Here is a 17143-nt window from a genome sequence, read left to right as displayed (position 1 = left end):
GAGCACGGGTTAGCCTAAGTTTAACGTATTTTGGTGATTTGGTGGAAATGATTATATTGGGTAGGCTTTTAGTTATATTCCTAGAGTTGTTTTAAAAATCTATAATTAAAACATCTGCTTTGCCTTACATGCATATAGTAGATAAGAATGATCATTATATTACAGCAAATGGTGGTTAATAGATGAAGAGTCAAGGACAAGAAATGTCAAATTACATGTAGTACTACACAATTATAGCCATTTTCATCTCATTGAACATACCTGATTTACAAGGAAGTAACACGAGTCACATAAAAACATCAATGCTACAACTTACAAGAAAGGTCACTGTAACTGATCTGCCAATCCTAGTCTCCAGCTCAGATAAGCAGTTGCTATCATACAACGAACATTCTTTACAGTACCCATCTTTATCCATGCACACAATGACACATAGCAGTATTTTCCGTTCTGATTCTTCCAAATCCGCAACACGTCTCTTCTTCTAATCGTTGCTGCGGTGGAGAAATAATTGCTAAGAAAGTAACATCAAACATGTAACATCCGGATTATAATGTGTTCTCAGGAAAAAAGTGATCATCCGAACGATAGAACCACAAGCATTTTTTTACCCTCTGAATAACGTTAGCAGGTAAGACACCAGCTACCGTGTTGATTATAATACAGTATTGAAAGGTCCCACCCCCTGGTTTGCATCTTGATGTTACTATCATTCACAGTTGTCTGCAATCATACAGAATCCCCAAAGTGGAAAGAAACACTAGCATTAAGATTCTGGAGATTGAATCTGACATATATGAAACACCACTGGACGAATGAAAATTGATTGAACTAAGCTAAAAAAGACAAAAGAAAGTTGATCTTCTACATATAGCCATTTTGTGAAATTGAAACAGTTGCAAGCAGACCTTAACCAATGGCCCGTAATTTCACTAGGGGATCCCTTTCAAGCAAAAGACAAATAATTGCATAACTTGCAATACACTCTAACTTACCAAGGCCTTTATTAAATTTATTTAATTTGCATTCACACAAGCATGCATTAATCAGACTAGTAAGAGCAATGGGTCACTATCAGAATACCTAAATATTGATCAACTGAATTAAAGTAGTGCAAATTCGATCCTAGTTTTCCCAATAATTCTTCACAGGAGCCATCTTAGCATGTTTTATTACTGTAGATACCCAGATAATTTGGTGATGACCCTAAAGCATACCGTTTTAGGACCACACTGGTTGGATGCATGAAAAAAGAGAGCTGCGTTTCATTTTCATGTAAGCAAGCAAGTTAAATACTTCATCGATGGAAAAAGCTAAGGCTAAGGGTGACATCTATTAGTCTAAAGCTTTGATCTGGTATTTGGTCATGGATTTAAAAGAAAACTGTGAACGAATATTTTTATGAAACCATTTCTAGTAGAAACTTTTCTGATCCAGACAATGGAGCAAAACAACTCATACAGACCAGAAGCTTGCAAGTGTATCTTGCATGGTACATGACACTCATGATATGTTAATTTTCCCAGTACTATGTGTTAACTGTATATCCCCAATCCGCAGAAACATGAAATCAGTACAGTGTGTAAATTCACGGAACTAGGGAATAATTAAAGATTAAAACAATATAGGAATATGAGAAACATAGGAATAGGCATCACATACAGTTGGTTCTTAGAAATTCTAGAACGCAAGAATTGTCAATATTTGTTTAGATGCTTCACTTTAAAGAAGCTCATAATTTTGGATAGAGGTAACTTAAGGAAAATTTCCATGTGGTACGACCTCAAGCTAAACTTCCTCCAAATTACATGTATATTGAGCAGTTTCGTAGGAAACCCATAGGGATCCTATAAGCCAACCGCCCAATCCACTAGTCCAAAGAGCCACATTGGATTATTTTTCCCCCTCCTAGGATTCTATTCCAACAAAATTCTCTGTTTCAGATACAAAGTGTACGTTTTCTCATATTAAAATCATTAGAATCTATCATAAAGTGCATATGCTTATCAAAGAATTACGTTATGCATTGCCTAAATCGTCACAAATAGCATGGTTTCTCCTGAAAACTAAGTTTGACTTCATAACAGAGCAAATTATTAAAATGCTCGAATAGAAAAGAAAACAAACCTGATCATATGCATAAATTCTGAACGGTTAAGCAAGTGATTGTCTAATAGAGTTATCATTTAGTCCTATTTGAAAATCATCACACACAGAAGGCAGTGCAGGTGTAAATTAAGCTAACCAAGTGAAATCTTCAAGATGCCTGCAACAGCTCCTTTATATCATAACCTTGCAGCTGAAGCACAATAACAAAGCATTTTCATTATTCTGTCATACCCATAAGAAACACATTTGAAGAAATCTGATTCAGTTGTAAAATTTAACTGCCAATGTATGGTGGAAATTTTAGATGTTTTCCCCTATGTGACCAGTAATATCAACGCTAACTCATTTGACCACTCCTAGAAAGAAAATGAGGAAGTAGAAGTGAGAAACGTTGAGGTATTATGATCTACCTGAAGAAAGGTTAGCAGCAATATTACTCCGGAGTTCCAAACAGCATGTATTGTAATAGGAGTAAGAAGATTGCGAGTTTGAGCATATGAAAATCCTAGGACAACACCTGTTGGGAAAAAAATGGTGAACGAAATATGGTCAGTTATAAATGTTAAAGCATGCTAACACAGCAATTCTATATGTTACATGTGATTCTAAGACCATCCATCATTATGTCTGGTCCAACTATATAAAGGTAGAGGGGTTTAGCATACTGCACGACATTTTGTGATGTCATGCTCATGCCTAGTCATCGATATTGTAGGCAATTACCAAGTACAAAAAGCTGTGGAAATTCTCCTGGTGTAAGATGAGCGAACGCAAATACTGCAGCAGTGATAAGCACAGCATATGGAGTAGAGAACCTGTACCAGGACATATTATTAACAGCTTAATAGTACAATATTTCAGATTGCACCAATTTACAGTGCCATACTTCTAAAGACAAGCTTTAGAAAGAAATCTCCTGACCAAGAATTCATGTATATTTACCACATAGTCAAGGACACCATTAGAAATCCTCGAAACACAGTTTCCTCCAGAATTGGTGCCAAAATCCCAGTGATGCCAAGCAGGCAGGCAGTACTACCAATTTTTTTCCCGGAAAACAAAGTCAGTTCATCTTGTTATATCTGACAAACAACAGCTTACGAAAACACAGGAAAAGAAAGCCAGATAAACCATACCTGATACCTGATGAGCCAATCAGTGGCAATAGAATGACTAGCGAGTCAGTCTGAAAGAAGAGGTTCAAGAACTGGATCACTAGTGGTGAAATTTCACTATTAACATGCTTGACTTTATCATTTATGTTGTATGTTATATAGTTTGCTTTTTTCAGTGTCTTTGTTGTATCTAGGAATTTATTTAGCTGACGCACTATAATGGGGACACCATCTGAGTTCCTGACAAAGTCTCCCCAAGTCTCTCTGTGCGCTGCCATTGCTTCACTCAATTAGTCAATTGGTATGTTATGCAGATAGCAGACAACGCCAAGCATACAAGAACTAGGCGCATGAAGTTAAAGCAGGGAAACGGGAGAAACTGCTTACCAATTTGTGAATTTTTTCCATCTAAAATTCTATAGAAGAGTTAGTTCATCATAGTCATACTTCAACTGCTAAGAAATTTTTCTGGTTACAGTAGGAAGGACATTGCATAACATTCAAACTGCCCAATAAGATGGATAACAGATAGTTATGGAAGCATGGGTACCTCTCTTTGTGGTGTTTCACCATTCAAAAATGTCATTGCAGCTCCAGCTAAAGCAATAGCAATTATTGCAACAAGAAGGCCGATTCCAGCCCACAAAAGCCAACCATTTTGCAGTTTAAGTGGTTCCTCGAATTCTGAAAAATCAAATGATAAAATTGCATCAGAAGACCATTGTCCAGTGCTTAAGAACAAACTGAACACCCACTACTCAACCATACTATTGATGCCACAAGCAAACACACTAGGTGAATTAGGTATTAGGTTATTCTGTCTTTGTCCATTAAAATATCTAGAAACAATTCTATTATTTACTATTTAGCAAGCTAATCTTGGGAAAGAAACAAATGTGGGACAGACGTATAAGCAAGAACATGAAAGTAAACATAACAAGATCAAATTCTTACTGTAACGAAAGATATCATCTGAGAATGGTCGAAAGGTATTGGTGATGCCAAATATAGATCCAAGAACAACAACCGTCGTGCTACTGCACTTGCAAAAAACAGAAAATGGCAAGGAAACGTGCATGCAGATTATTCAGAAGCTGAATGACAAACTCTGATAAATGTAGTGTATACAGAGGGGCAGGAACTTCGATCCATACAATTGTCCCAAGAAGAGTACTTCTGCCTTCTCATCTAGAGTTGCCTCCCCAACTTGAAAACCAAACTGCTCCAAAATAGATTGCTCAACCATTCCTGTCAAAAGAAAGCTGTCTAAATAATATTCAGCAACATTTTCAAGGAGGCACTTGCAATTCAACATGCTTTATTTATTCCGGATTGCAATTATGGTAGAATATTGCTTCATTCTTGAGAACAGACGCCACAAACTAGTCTCCTCATTACTTATTTGCACAAATATTTTTTTTCCTTACACAACGCCCGTGGGAGTGGTTTTTTTACCTTACTGCACATGCCACCATGGTGAGGGAAATGGTTGGCCACTCCCACGGCACATCCCACCGGCGAAGGACAGGCCACTCATCCGAGCTTTCCTCCTACCAAAACAACGCCATCCCAAGACAACTAATTACAATTTTCGACCGAACTCTCAAAAAGGCTCACAAATTTCATCGCTACGCCCACAGCACAGAATTTCGTAGAGCAAGCACCCTATCTGGTGGAGGCGTGGGCGGCCCGTTCTCGGCATCGTAGGAGCATCGGCAGGCGAAGATGCCCGTCCACCGGCCGGTACCCGGCGGCCGCGGCACGAGCCGCTCTGCTACTGGCGCCCCCACTGGAAGTAGGCATGGTCTTGGCGAGTTAAGTGGGTGCAGGCTCTGCTTGGAGAGATGGAGGCACTGGGATCTGCTGCGAGAGCGGAGGCACGACGGCGGGCAGGGGCGGAGGCGGAGGAGGCACGGCGGCGAAGCCATCGATACCGTTGGGACTTCCGGAAGGCACGCGGGATAAGGGACTCCAGGCTCTAGAGATTTTTCCTTTCTTTCTTGCGAATTTAAAAGGTTATTTTCTGTGCAGATCAAATCTCAAAATACATCAGATACGTAACATGAAACCATAATTTTTTAAGAAAATAATACATGTATTTATGATTGTTGCTACCGTAAAATGTCTGAAAATAGGCAGATCAATGGTCTTTCTTCTTTCTCTCTTTATCATTCTTCTATCCAACAAATCCAGAGCCAAAAGGGCCACAAACTTGGTTACGACCTCACTCCCCCGGCCAACAAACTCAAAGCCAATATTTTGGTGTATATACCTGAAGCGAAATTGTTGAACGGCTGGTATATATTGAATTGTAATTTGGTGAGTGACATATATTATGGCTTGTTTAGTACGGAATTGGGCTGAATTTGTTGGCCCATAATGAATGGAGTCTAAAAATAATTGGACCTAAAAACACAATGTAAAAATAGGCAAGACAAAAGGAAGCAACATAAGCAAAGCCCAAAACTTAATGGCTGCAATTAGGTGGCCACGCCAGCATCCACGATGGCAGGCACGTCATATTCTTCGTCATCCGACATAGATATTCAATTTGTGATGGATATTTACTCCAAGTGGGAACTGTTTGTGACGTTTTTTTCGTCATTAACATTGGGCTTGGGTTGGGCTTTGCGACTCTAAGGTTATTCTATGACAAATAAAAAGGTTACATATTGAGTCGATGTGATGATTTTGTATAAATATCACACAAGTTAATCAATCACGCTCAATATATGATGGAATTTTAAAATGCCATAAACACTGATTTGTGACGAAATTTGTCCGTCATAAATTACAAAATTTTGTTATAAATTACAAAAATTGTTATAGTACGTGTAGGCGACGTGGGGCGGCCGCCCCAGCTACCGCCGGTGTGCTTGTCTCGAATCCCTTTCCTCTTCGCGTCGAATCCCTGACGCCTAGACTGCTAGTGCATAGTGCGGGCGAGCGAGACCGCGAGATTGAGACAATGACGACGAGGCGAGCCGCGAGCAGGCAGACGCTCAGCTGGGCTTCATGTGGCCATGCGCGCCCAGCCCATTAGCAGGTTCGCGGCCCCTTTTTGTTCTAGCCCACGCAAAATCAGCTATAGCCTATAGCTAGGAGTCCGGAGTCCCAAAGGTTTTCTTTCTGAATGCATAAACGCTGGCTGATTGCAGGTCCTACAAAGCTAGAACGTGCCATCCTGCTAGGAAATTTTTTATCTTCTTTGGTCTCTGATCATCTGGAGTACTGTCTGTTGAACATTGTACCGAAGCTTCATAGTGAGTCTTGAACTCTTATAGACTAGGGCCTTGTCTAGTTCCCAATTTGGGTGTGCCAAAGTTAGAATTTTGCCATAAATGCACAACTGTAGCATTTCGTTTGTATTTGTGAATTATTGTCCAAATATTGACTAATTAGGCTCAAAAGATTCGTCTCGCAAAGTACAACAAAACTGTGTAATTAATTTTTGATTTCGTCCACATTTAGTACTCCATGCATGTACCGCAAGTTTGATGTGATGGGGAATCTTCTTTTTGCATAGTGCCAAAGTTAGAAGTTTGGAGGGAACTAAACAGGGCCTAGGAGAGTACATCGATCTACCGCCTCCAGCCAACATTGGCCTTCCTCCAGAACTTTTTAGACTACTAAGCTAGGTGGCAGCGACGAAGTGCTCTTGAAGATACCATTGTTCCGTTCACGTACTGAATCATCCAGGAGGCAAGCAACAAAATCAGATGCGTTTCGGTGTTCCTTGGCGATGCGCCTACTTGATGCCACCAGTCACCAAAATTGGAGTATGACATTGGTGTCAGCGTATGAAGACCGACCGAGTAACCTGAACCACACCTCCTTACTACTGTAAGAGCATTGCTGGATCAAGTGGTCCGTGGTCTTACGCTCATGCATACAGTGCTGTTATCTTGAAATCTATGGCACTGATGCCTGTCCACCGTCCAAGATCTTACGGGAAGAAGCCAGCCCAAGAATTTGCATTTGCAAGGGGCTTTCGTCTTCCATAGAATATAATCTTGGCTCCCTTCATCACCATCTGACCAACGAAGAAGGCCTTGTTTGCCAATTTTGCTGAATAGTGAATACAAGATCTTTTCACTACGTTTGATTGACAAGATGGCAAGTAAAATTCCTAACTGGAAGGCTCAACTTATGAACAAGGCGGGGAGGATGACCGTGGTCCAATCGGTCCTGACAGCAACCTGCACCTACAATCTAATTTCTCTTGACATTCCGACTTGGGTGTTCCACGAACTCGACAAACTCCGAAGAGGATTTCTGTGGGCAGGTAAGCAGACCGCCAATGGAGGGCACTGTCCTGTTACTTGGCCAATTGCTTGCCGTCCTAAACCTGTGGGGTAGGAATCCAGGATCCCCGCCTGGCCTCGTTGGCTCTGCGTTTGCGTTGGTTATGGTTCAAAAGGACTGATGATCGGCGGCCCTGGAAGCACCTGGCCAACACACTGGACAGCAACCGCACCTTGCACAAAATCTTCCAGATTTCTACTCGTGTGCTTTTGGGCAATGGGAATACCGCACTCTTCTGGGAGGACTACTGGCTGGGCGATCTCTCCCCCTGCACCTTAGCTCCTGACCTATGCCTCATGGTTAAGCCACACATCAGGAAAACTAGAATAGTGGCGGCTGCTCTTCTGGAGAAAAGATGGATTCGAGACATCGCTGGACGACTAACAGTTGTTGCAATATCGCAATACGTCCAGCTATGGCACGCAGTATCTGATGTCCAACTCCACGAAGGTACAATGGACACGATAATATGGCGATGGGAAAGGTCAGGCACATACTCCGCTAGGTCGGCATACAACTTCTTCTTCATGGGGTCAGTGAAATCACCCGTGTTCGGTTGTATATGGCGAGCTTGGGCCCCCCTACGTGTTAAGTTTTTCATGTGGCTTGCTACAAGGCAACGGCTTTGGACATCGGCTCGCCGTAAGAAACATGGGTTACAGAATTGGGACGAGTGTTGTCTATGTTGCCAGGAGCCCGAGACCTCTGATCACCTGCTTGCCACTTGCAGCTACACGCAGCAGGTATGGAACTCGGTTGATCAAATGACAGGAAGCGCATCATCCTTTCTAGCCACCGGGTCTCCACTCTTGGACTGGTGGTTGCTTCGGAGACGAAGTTTCCTTGGCGCCAGGAAGAAAGGGTTCGACACCACACTCATCTTGGTCTCCTGGCGCATTTGGAAAGAGCGAAACCATCGGGTCTTCACCGGAGACACTCAACGGACACCGCAACAGCTAACAGCAGCAGTCGCCGAAGAAGCAGCGACCTGGTTCCGGGCTGAGGCACATTGCCTATACACCATAGGATGGCATTTTGAGAGTTGATAGTGATATGCCATTAGTGGTTTAATTTATAGGAGCTCCAGTCTCGTGTAAACAGCCCTTTGAGTCACCTACCGTGTGCGTGTGCCCGATTTAGACCCGCGTTGTATTAATACTTTTATCTCTTCTTAATGGAATGATACGCAGCTCTCCTACGTATTCTAGAAAAAAAAACTACGTTTGTGTAGCCTGATGATTTTAGGATTTAGTTCTAGAACTCGTTTATTTGCTACTTTACAAAATCTATGACCCCTTACAAATTTGTTACCAATAATAGTTTCATCAAAGAATATTAATTATTATATGCATTGCAACTCTGAACTTGCACTAACCGGGAACATTACATCGATGTTGTTTATTGGGAATAACGAGAACTGAACTTGATTGCCTACAAAAAAAGGTTCGAAGTTCTAACACATTGGAAGAAAAGACAACCTAGCTATCAACTATCATCACCACTACCAGCCTTGCACTACTCTTCGTCGTCTCCGATCGCATCAAATCTTCGTCCCCGTCTGCTTCAGATCTTGTTGATCTTGGGCGCCACGACGAGGGGGTTCTTCTTGGCGATCTGCTCACGGTCGGCCGTCTTGTAGTCGAAGTCGCAGGCGTGCTTGTCCGTGTACCGGTGCACCGAGCAGAACGTGCCGCCGCAGCGGCAGACGAAACCCAGCAGCCCCACCTTCTTCTTGCACCCCGCCCCCGCGCACCTGCTCGGCGCCGCCTTCGCCGCCGGCGCCTCCACTCTCGGCGGCGCGCTAGAAGTTGCCGCAGAAGAGATTTCAGACGGCGCCGACTGATGCGCGGGCGCGACGACCTCGACCTTCTCCGCGACAGCGGGGACAGCGTGGGCGTTCTTGAGGAAGTCCCTGTAGCAACTCGAGCACATGTTCTTGGTCGCCGCGGACCCGAAGAAGCTGCACCCGTTCACGCACATGACGGGCGCCGCGGAAGCGGCGGCGACGGAGGCCGCCTCGTGCTTCTCCGTCGTCTCCGCGGAGGAGACATTCTCCTTCTTCTCTGCCGGCGCCGGCGCCGCGTCGACCTTCTTCTCGGCGACTGCGGCACTGCTGGAGGACGACCCCTCGTGTTTCCCCTCCTCTGCCGGCGCCGGCGCCGCGTCGACGACCTTCTTCTCGGCGACGGGAGCGACGGCGGCGGTCTTGATCTCGTGCTCCTTGTAGCACTGGGAGCACAAGTTTTTGGTCGCGGCGCTCCCGAAGAAGCCGCAGCCGTTGGCACACATCGGCGTCGCGGCGGTGGTGACCTCCTGCTTCTCCGCCGCCATGGATCTCGTCGGTGGCACGGCTCGCTGCTAGAGGAACGGATCGGATCGCGTCTTCGAGCACGGAGGGAACCTGGCAACCTGCTGCTTTGTTTCGCGCGCGGGTGATTTGGTGAAGGCGGAGCGTGGACGTGTCGTCCCTTTTATTGTCGCATACTTGTGCAGGGGAGGCGGCCGAGACCGAAGCGAAGCTTGCGCCGACTTTGCGGTCGAGTCGGACCCGTGAGGGACGGTGGAGTTCCGATTCGCGCCTGATCCTTGCGACACGAAGAGTCGAGTACGTGCCGGAATGCCCTCGACGCATGCACGGCGGTCCGTGATGCGTACACGTTTTGTGATGTCTCGATTTAAGGCGCTGACAAGCGGGTCCTTTGGATCCTGTCGTGTGGGAGGCCTATTGTGTCGGCGGCCATGATTAGACAACGAAGTTTCACCAACCGTACGTGGCCGATGCCGTTTGGCAGGTCGGATTTTCTCCTCAACAGGCCTAATTGTTAGCCACGCTAGCTTTATCAAAATTGTGATGAAACACTTGTGCAAGAAAATAATGAGATCAAATAAAAATAACGAATCAATAAATGGATCTTACTAAGTTGACTTTCGAATTATGTATGGCCACCCGCGAGATGGGCTCGTGAGAGAAACAATGGTACTAGGATTGATTACTATTATAATTTCTAGTCACCCATTTACTCCGTACAGGCTGCTGAAGCTTTTTTATACACATTTTTTTTTCAACCACTGCAGACATTCATATACACACATGCAAATTTGATCCTATAAATACACGTACGCAACACTACCCAGCTGTCGATGAGAACGTAGCTTTTACCACTGAAAGAACAGTGCCAGTTAAATCTTAAAATAAATTAAAAAAATACATGCACCCGTGTCAAGTCCAAGACTCTCATGGATGGACAGATTCCATGGGCAGATTCCTTCACAAGTAACTTTACCTCTAGGCTGAGCTAAACGCATAAATCTTTGCGTTTGCCCACTCCCAGAGGTCGCAGCTCAGAGAAATGAATTGGTCAGGGTAATAAAATGAACTTTTTCCTTAATAAAATCTACCGAAACTTAAAATTGGACAAGAACCATACATCGTTTGGCGACAGGAAATGAAGATACAACTGGCCAGACATCCGTGGCAGAGAACTTCTATTGATCATTGAGATCTCAGGATTACATCACAAGAAGGAAAACCGTTTTGCCGGCTCTATGTATCATGACCGCCCATGCACAAAACTGTAATTACATCAACAGCAGTTCAGGAATAACACGTCCCAGAGCGAGCAAGAATGCTGCCGCAACCCAGATCGTCCTATCATACACAAGGGCTGCTGCTTGAACTCCGGTTAATTCTGCAAGGCCGTGCGACGGTGCATGGTTGGCCAACGGGTAAAAAATCAATTTACGAAAATCTACATACACGGTTGCTGGTGCTCCGCTGCAGAAAGTCCACCCATTCCCAGCGCCGACGTGCGAAGCTCATCGGCTGACCCTGGTTATGATGTACCGGCCTTTCTCCATGTCGTAGATCGTCTTCAGCTGAGGCCTTCTCCACCTCAGGATGGAGAATGCTGTAAATACAACCACAGCTGTAATCAAGAAAAGTGGTGCCAAGCCAGAAGAGTCATAGCTGTTTAGATATGAAACTGATGAGTCTGAGTACTCTGTCCGGTTCAACGCTGTTTGCACAATGAAAGCACCTAATGCCCAGTCAACAGGCACACCGTGGATTTGATTTACAACATCAATCCTGAAACAAAACTCATGTAAATATTCAAGTTTGAAACAAAGAATAAAACTGTAGAAAAGGCTTCACCTCTTATGATCCAGCGGCATTTTTAGAGAATCATGTAGTAAAGCAATAATATATGCTGACGAGAAACAAAAGAGAAGCAGCTCTCCCTCATCGAAAGAACTGTACTTCTTCTTAATCTTTGACCAATCCCCATGGCAAAACTTCTCCCCAGCCACCATCAGATCAGAAAGGAAGGACTTTGAATGCAGACCAAAGAACTGTCAAGCGATCAAATATCAGAAATGAATGGTGTACCATCTGTGACTGAATATTGAAAATGAAAGAAAATGGAGAATCGTGACAGAAACGTTGCTTCCGCTGTTTTTCCTGCATTAAGTTTAAAATATAACTTTTTAAGAAGACTCCAACCAAAGAGAAAGGATCACACCTTTGAAGTATGGTAAAAATTTTCCGTTGCCAAAAATTTCCCTTCCAGCTCTGGTACAAATGCCGCTCCAAGGCGGCATTCATGATATGCACATCCGTCTGCAAAGACCACTCAGTCACTTCTATTATGCCATGAAACAAACTGAGAATGAGAGTGCACCAAGGCTTATATTCATGAGACCATCCTTGGAGAGGCACCACTATTTATAACTTGGAGTCACTGAAAATTAGTGCCTCATGTACCGAATTTTGGTACTCCCCCAGTTATAATTTTAGTACCTGCCTTTTTCCAAGGGGTATGGGTGTCAAAAACCTCTATGTACATTCAACTGTTTAAGACAAATTGCCACTTCTGCAAATTGAGTTTACTAACATTACAAAATGACATTTTGTCCTAACTAGTTTACAATCAAACACAAAATGATAAAGTTAACCTATTCTGTCTGAGTCAGTAGCCAAGCTTTTAACCCCGAGATGAACACAGGCTAAATCTCATGAGTAATGCAGGACTCTTTTTATCTATAGTAGAAGCAGTTGTCTCTACAAAGTAGAGTCTACTCTCATTGTTCCCTGCTGAATTCAGCAAACAAATATGAAGAAAAGGGAAGCACTTCTGAAGAAGGCCAAAAAAAAAAGGAAAAAAGAAAAAAACGGAAATGTAAAACTCCACGAGGTATAAGAACAGATGGCTACCTTTTCCTTTTTGCAATAGTGTTAGTGCTGCAGATCTGCACTCAGAGAAGTTCCCCACAGCATGAGCAAAAGGTCTGTACCCAACCTTTGGATCAAGAACACTAACAGGAAGTTTAACTGATCCCACCATACTCGTAAACCCCCTTGGTGTGCAAGGATCTTTGTATTTCGTTTGAGTAATTAAATGTGTGGCCACTGCATAATCAAATCAGACATGATGACTGAAGAATTATTCTGGAGTTATATTTGGAATAGCTTTAGACAATATATATACATGTATAGTAGGGCAAGTCATAGGACATAGACTATGGACACAGATGACGAATACAACAGCAATAGAGCCTTTTATCCCAACTTTTTTTTGTTTTTTGAAAGACCATCCCAACTAAGTTGGGGTAGACTATAGATGAAACCCAACAAGAGACATTTAAAAAAGAAAAAAATAAACATGAGCAATGTGTCATGCTAAAAAGTTATCAAGTATAATAAAGTATATTTCTGGTGTGTGTGTGTGTGGTTCTTTGATGTCTTCCTCTGTCTGTGAGTGTATTTTAGTGATTATGTTGTGCTGGTGTTTGTGTGTTCGTGTTGCTCTCCTCTGGTTACCATAAAAAAAAGGATTATAACTGAATGGAGTTCAAACAGCCTATACTTGTGTGCTACTTTGTTATTTCACATTGGAAAGGTAAATACGAATTGAACCAATTGACTTACTTGATTTAAGGCCAGGTGAGCTGAGCAAGTCATGGAGTGACTCGTATGCTACATTCTGCAGACAGAATCAGAGAAAACATTCAGAACTTACAAAATAATAGCAAAGGTGCACTTAAAAGAACATAAAGTGTGTCGTGGGTAAGGTGCAGGTTGTTCTATACTTCTGTGAAACTTTGCAATATGCAATTTAAGAAAATGATCATAAGTTCATAACAGATAATGGACAGAAAAGATCCATATTTATGCACACAACTCACCAGACCAAGTTGCAAAAAGCTGTTGCTGTACAGATTATATGAGACATCACCAAACTTAAGCACATGAGAGAATTCCGGAGGCAAAGGCTCACCCGTAACAAAAGTCACCTGTTTGATCACAAATAGGAATCAAGTAAAGACCTCACAAAATGTCAGTGTAGGAGGATCCATTCCTTAGTATGAAAGCAATACACGGAACCTGAACAGAAGCCCCACCAAGCTCAATTATCCCAGTGGTGTCGTGTGGATCACCGCCTAGTGTCCCCAATGCATAATTTGCTGCAACCCACGCGTATATCCCTTCCTCAGCCCCTACACAGCATTTTGATGTACTCACATGGTCAGCTTAGTGAAGACACAAAATTCAATTCAACAAAACGTGCACTGCACCAATTCAACACAACTGCGTCCAATTGTACTGAAATGCAAGCTCCCAAATTCAGCGGATGTACTTCCAGCTATACTGATCCATTGCATGCAAGAGCTCCAATTCAACACATTTCCGTCACATAGAACCAAAATTAGATAAAAGCTGAGCAATTTACTATGCAACATGCCTGAGATCACGGTGGCCCATTTGTCCTGAAACAGGAACCCTGATTGGCGAAGCACGCCCCTGCATGACTCCAGAACGGACTCCGCCACCGCGGCATCGAGAAGCCGGAGCCCTGCAGTGGCCATGAGCCGCACCTCGGTGTCCGCCCACCTCTCCCGCGGCACGCGGCGCCGCGCAAAATCCACCAGCGGGGCCAGCGACAGCCCCGCGCCGTCGGGATCCGCCGCGAAGGACGACAGCCCCGGGTTCGCCTTCAGCGAGGCCGTGCGCGCCCAGTCCAGCTGCGGGGGCAAGCCCCGGCCCGGACCGGTGCGGTAGGCGATGACGTGGACGCGGCTCCCCGTGCTGCCGGCGTCGATGATGACGCCGTACCTCGGGGGTACCGAGCGGGACGCGAGGAGGAGCAGGGAGAGCGCGGACGCGGCGAGGAGCGCGAGGGCGCCGGTGACGCGGCGGCGGGAGCTGCTGGGCTGCCGCCGCTGGGAGCCCATCTTGATCGGGGCGGCGGGGGAGGGGGCGGGAGCTAGGGTTTGTTCCTTGGGCTCGCCGCGGGCATTGGGGCGGCGCATCGGACGGGGGGTGCAGATCGGCCCCGGCGGCTCGCTCGGGCGCTCGGGGGCGCGGCGCGTCGGCGGGGAGGTGGGGTGCCGGCGCGCCGCGGCGAGGTGGTGGCGGGATCCGGTGCGGGGGGTGAGCGTGGGGGCCCGGGTGTGGCGGGCAGTGGAGGGGTGATTGACCGTTAGAGATGGTTTCAGCGGACAGGTGGCAGCGCGGGAGAGCTTGTCGCGTTACCGTGGTTACGCCGTCTTCTCCGGTTGGAGCGCCCGTGGCGAGCTCAAGCTACCGTGACCGTCCGTGTCCTTTCCTCGTAACTTTCGGTTTCGTTTGAAGAATTTCTTCTGGGCTAAGAAAACAAATGATTGGACTGGTTAGCATTAGCACTTTGTTGAAAGGCAAAAGGGAAGGAGACAATGGGAACGGAAGGAGGTTTGGGTGGCTTGAGGGGGCGTTTGGTTCCTTGCTTATTTTTAGCACGTGTCACTTCAAATATTTAGATACTAATTAGGAGTATTAAACGTAGACTATTTACAAAACTCATTACATAAGTGGAGGCTAAATGGCGAGACGAATCTATTAAATCTAATTAATCCATCATTAGCAAATGTTTACTGTAGTAACACATTGTCAAATCATGGATTAATTAGGTTTAATAGATTCATCTCGCCGTTTAGCCTCCACTTATGTAATGAGTTGGTTAATAGTCTACGTTTAATACTCCTAATTAGTATCTAAACATTCGATATGACGGGTGCTAAAGATAAGCAAGAGTAACCAAACTAGGCCTGAATCGCATCAGTGCCTCTTCTTAGAGTTGATGGACGATCAAGAGAGTGCCTCTGATGCCTCGCGTCCTATGATGCAGGGGGCTTCTATCATATAAAAAAAAGAAAAGGAGATAATAGCTTTAATCTATCAACTATTGAAGTAAAAACCAGTGTATGACAAAAAGCAAAATATATTTCTAGTCACATTAGTCTGCAGAGATTTAAGAAGATATTATGAATTTGCATTGTAGCTAGTACATGTGATCGAAATATTGAATAGGTAATAATTTTTACATCTGCATTAAAAATTAGGTTAACAGGTAAAGGAATAAACCATACTTTTTATTAGATTCGAGTAAATGTAGCTTTACTATAACTTAAGCGATCATGATTTCTCAAGTTTGAATGAAAAGAATTTATGCATTTAAATTAAAACCTCACTAGTGGATGATCTTAATCCACTTTATGTACCTAGCGCTTATTGACCATGCACTAGTTCTAACACTTTATGTACCATCTTTTGTTAATTTACAACTCAGAAAATTTTTTGTGAGCCTCCTCTTATTGTTCTAGTTGAGACCTGTAAGGAAAATGTTGCTAAAAAGGAGACCTTCACTCTTTAATTTATTCACCTTGGTGAAAACCAACCGTTCAGGTTGCGACTGCGACAGAAAAGTGCTTCACAACCGACGTCGATGAGTTCGTTCTAACATTTCGTCAACGCCATGATTGCTTAGCTCATGGATGAGATAGATCTGGCGACATAGCGGTAGGTTAGTATCACGCTATCTGAGGCCCCATTTGGTAGAACTACCAAAATAGCTTGGTCTCGGGCTCCTTTGGTGGAGTGGCTTCTCTGGTAAAGTTAAAGCCGTTTTGCAAAACGTTAAAACGGCTTCTCAATAGTAATACGGGTAATTTTATATACGGGTAATTTTATGGTCACTTGATGCTCGGAGATGTAGAGAAATTTGTGAAGCTGTTTTTCCCTCTTTATTGTGAGTCGTTTTGCAGGTTCTCCTCTACTTCACCACCGAAGCCGATGGATTTTGTCCTTTTAGTAGGGTTTTATCAGAAATCGATGAAGTCATTTGAGAAGATCCACCAAACAGCCCTGAATTTTGAAACAGAAACACCCGTACGTCCATGCACCTTGCACGCGAAATTCAAAGCGGAATCTGAGCATCTCGTCTCGTCCCTCGCTCGCGCCCGACCGCCCGTGCCGCGGGCCATGGCATCGGCATCGCGTCTCGCGCGCGCTCCCCGCCCCGCCCCGACGTCCTCCCCCTCCTCCGTCGCCGCGGCGCTCCCTCGCCTCCGCCTCGGCCCTCCCCGCGCGCCGCTTCCTCCAGCTGCACGCGCACCTCCTCCGCACGGGGCCTCCTCTCCCTCACACACACACACACACACACACACACACACACACACACATAGGAGTATAGGCCAGGTTGACAACCTTGAGGATTACTATGTCGAGTTGAACCTTGACCAACGGCTAGACCAGAGAACATATAATGTGCCATTAACGTCGTTTGCTACCAGTTGGGATT

General features: G+C 44.6%; 4 protein-coding genes across 8 annotated transcripts in view; 1 reads left to right on the top strand and 3 right to left on the bottom strand.

The window, feature by feature from the left end:
- Positions 1-138: 138 nt before the first annotated feature.
- Positions 139-5221, bottom strand: LOC101774236. 4 transcript variants are annotated; one of them, XR_001164419.2, is made up of 12 exons: positions 4889-5221; positions 4680-4774; positions 4379-4486; positions 4179-4261; positions 3775-3908; positions 3246-3295; positions 3052-3144; positions 2833-2924; positions 2520-2626; positions 2246-2299; positions 612-723; positions 139-514 (listed from the first exon to the last, which is right to left on the bottom strand). XR_001164419.2 is itself a non-coding variant. In XM_004973470.3 (11 exons), the coding sequence occupies exons 1-10, from the start codon at positions 5150-5152 to the stop codon at positions 2258-2260; spliced, it is 1068 nt and encodes a 355-aa protein (XP_004973527.1). In that variant the 5' UTR covers positions 5153-5221; the 3' UTR covers positions 139-723; positions 2246-2257. The 4 variants fall into 4 exon arrangements, 2 of the variants coding, with proteins under 2 accessions (XP_004973527.1, XP_004973528.1); XR_001164420.2 differs by having other exon boundaries at positions 139-494; XM_004973470.3 differs by having other exon boundaries at positions 139-723.
- Positions 5222-8854: 3633 nt separating this feature from the next.
- On the bottom strand, positions 8855-9950 carry LOC101773834 (zinc finger A20 and AN1 domain-containing stress-associated protein 7). Its single transcript, XM_004973468.4, has one exon. It carries the CDS (start codon positions 9858-9860, stop codon positions 9093-9095), a length of 768 nt encoding a protein of 255 aa, XP_004973525.1. The 5' UTR covers positions 9861-9950; the 3' UTR covers positions 8855-9092.
- A 1026-nt stretch (positions 9951-10976) lies between these two features.
- On the bottom strand, positions 10977-14961 carry LOC101772875 (probable apyrase 6). Of its 2 annotated transcripts, none has more exons than XM_004973465.3 (9): positions 14270-14961; positions 13912-14024; positions 13713-13820; positions 13456-13510; positions 12742-12936; positions 12050-12147; positions 11683-11879; positions 11530-11616; positions 10977-11455 (listed from the first exon to the last, which is right to left on the bottom strand). In XM_004973465.3, the coding sequence occupies exons 1-9, from the start codon at positions 14835-14837 to the stop codon at positions 11269-11271; spliced, it is 1608 nt and encodes a 535-aa protein (XP_004973522.1). In that variant the 5' UTR covers positions 14838-14961; the 3' UTR covers positions 10977-11268. The 2 variants fall into 2 exon arrangements, with proteins under 2 accessions (XP_004973522.1, XP_004973524.1); XM_004973467.3 differs by having other exon boundaries at positions 10977-11437; positions 14270-14959.
- Positions 14962-15013: 52 nt separating this feature from the next.
- Positions 15014-17143, top strand: part of LOC101778999 (pentatricopeptide repeat-containing protein At3g47530) — a 6843-nt gene continuing 4713 nt past the window's right edge. Inside the window, 1 exon segment of the mRNA XM_012846851.2 lies at positions 15014-15030. Coding sequence (XP_012702305.1) covers positions 15014-15030 — 17 coding nt within the window.

Source organism: Setaria italica, chromosome VI (assembly GCF_000263155.2).
Source record: "Setaria italica strain Yugu1 chromosome VI, Setaria_italica_v2.0, whole genome shotgun sequence".
NCBI lineage: Eukaryota > Viridiplantae > Streptophyta > Magnoliopsida > Poales > Poaceae > Setaria > Setaria italica.
Note: the sequence above shows the minus strand (reverse complement) of the source record. Positions and strands in the feature narration are given on the sequence as shown.

Excerpts from the sequence above, each read along its gene's own strand:
- LOC101774236 (XM_004973470.3), bottom strand. The coding sequence starts at position 5,152 with ATGGCTTCGCCGCCGTGCCTCCTCCGCCTCCGCCCCTGCCCGCCGTCG. Across the intron at positions 4,775-4,888 it reads CCACGCCTCCACCAGATAGG|GAGGAAAGCTCGGATGAGTG; the intron begins GTGCTTGCTCTA and ends TTGTTTTGGTAG. Across the intron at positions 3,145-3,245 it reads ATTGGCTCATCAGGTATCAG|TACTGCCTGCCTGCTTGGCA; the intron begins GTATGGTTTATC and ends AAAAATTGGTAG.
- LOC101773834 (XM_004973468.4), bottom strand. The coding sequence starts at position 9,860 with ATGGCGGCGGAGAAGCAGGAGGTCACCACCGCCGCGACGCCGATGTGT.
- LOC101772875 (XM_004973465.3), bottom strand. The coding sequence starts at position 14,837 with ATGCGCCGCCCCAATGCCCGCGGCGAGCCCAAGGAACAAACCCTAGCT. Across the intron at positions 12,937-13,455 it reads CTCACCTGGCCTTAAATCAA|TGGCCACACATTTAATTACT; the intron begins GTAAGTCAATTG and ends TTGATTATGCAG. Across the intron at positions 12,148-12,741 it reads ACTATTGCAAAAAGGAAAAG|ACGGATGTGCATATCATGAA; the intron begins GTAGCCATCTGT and ends TGGTCTTTGCAG.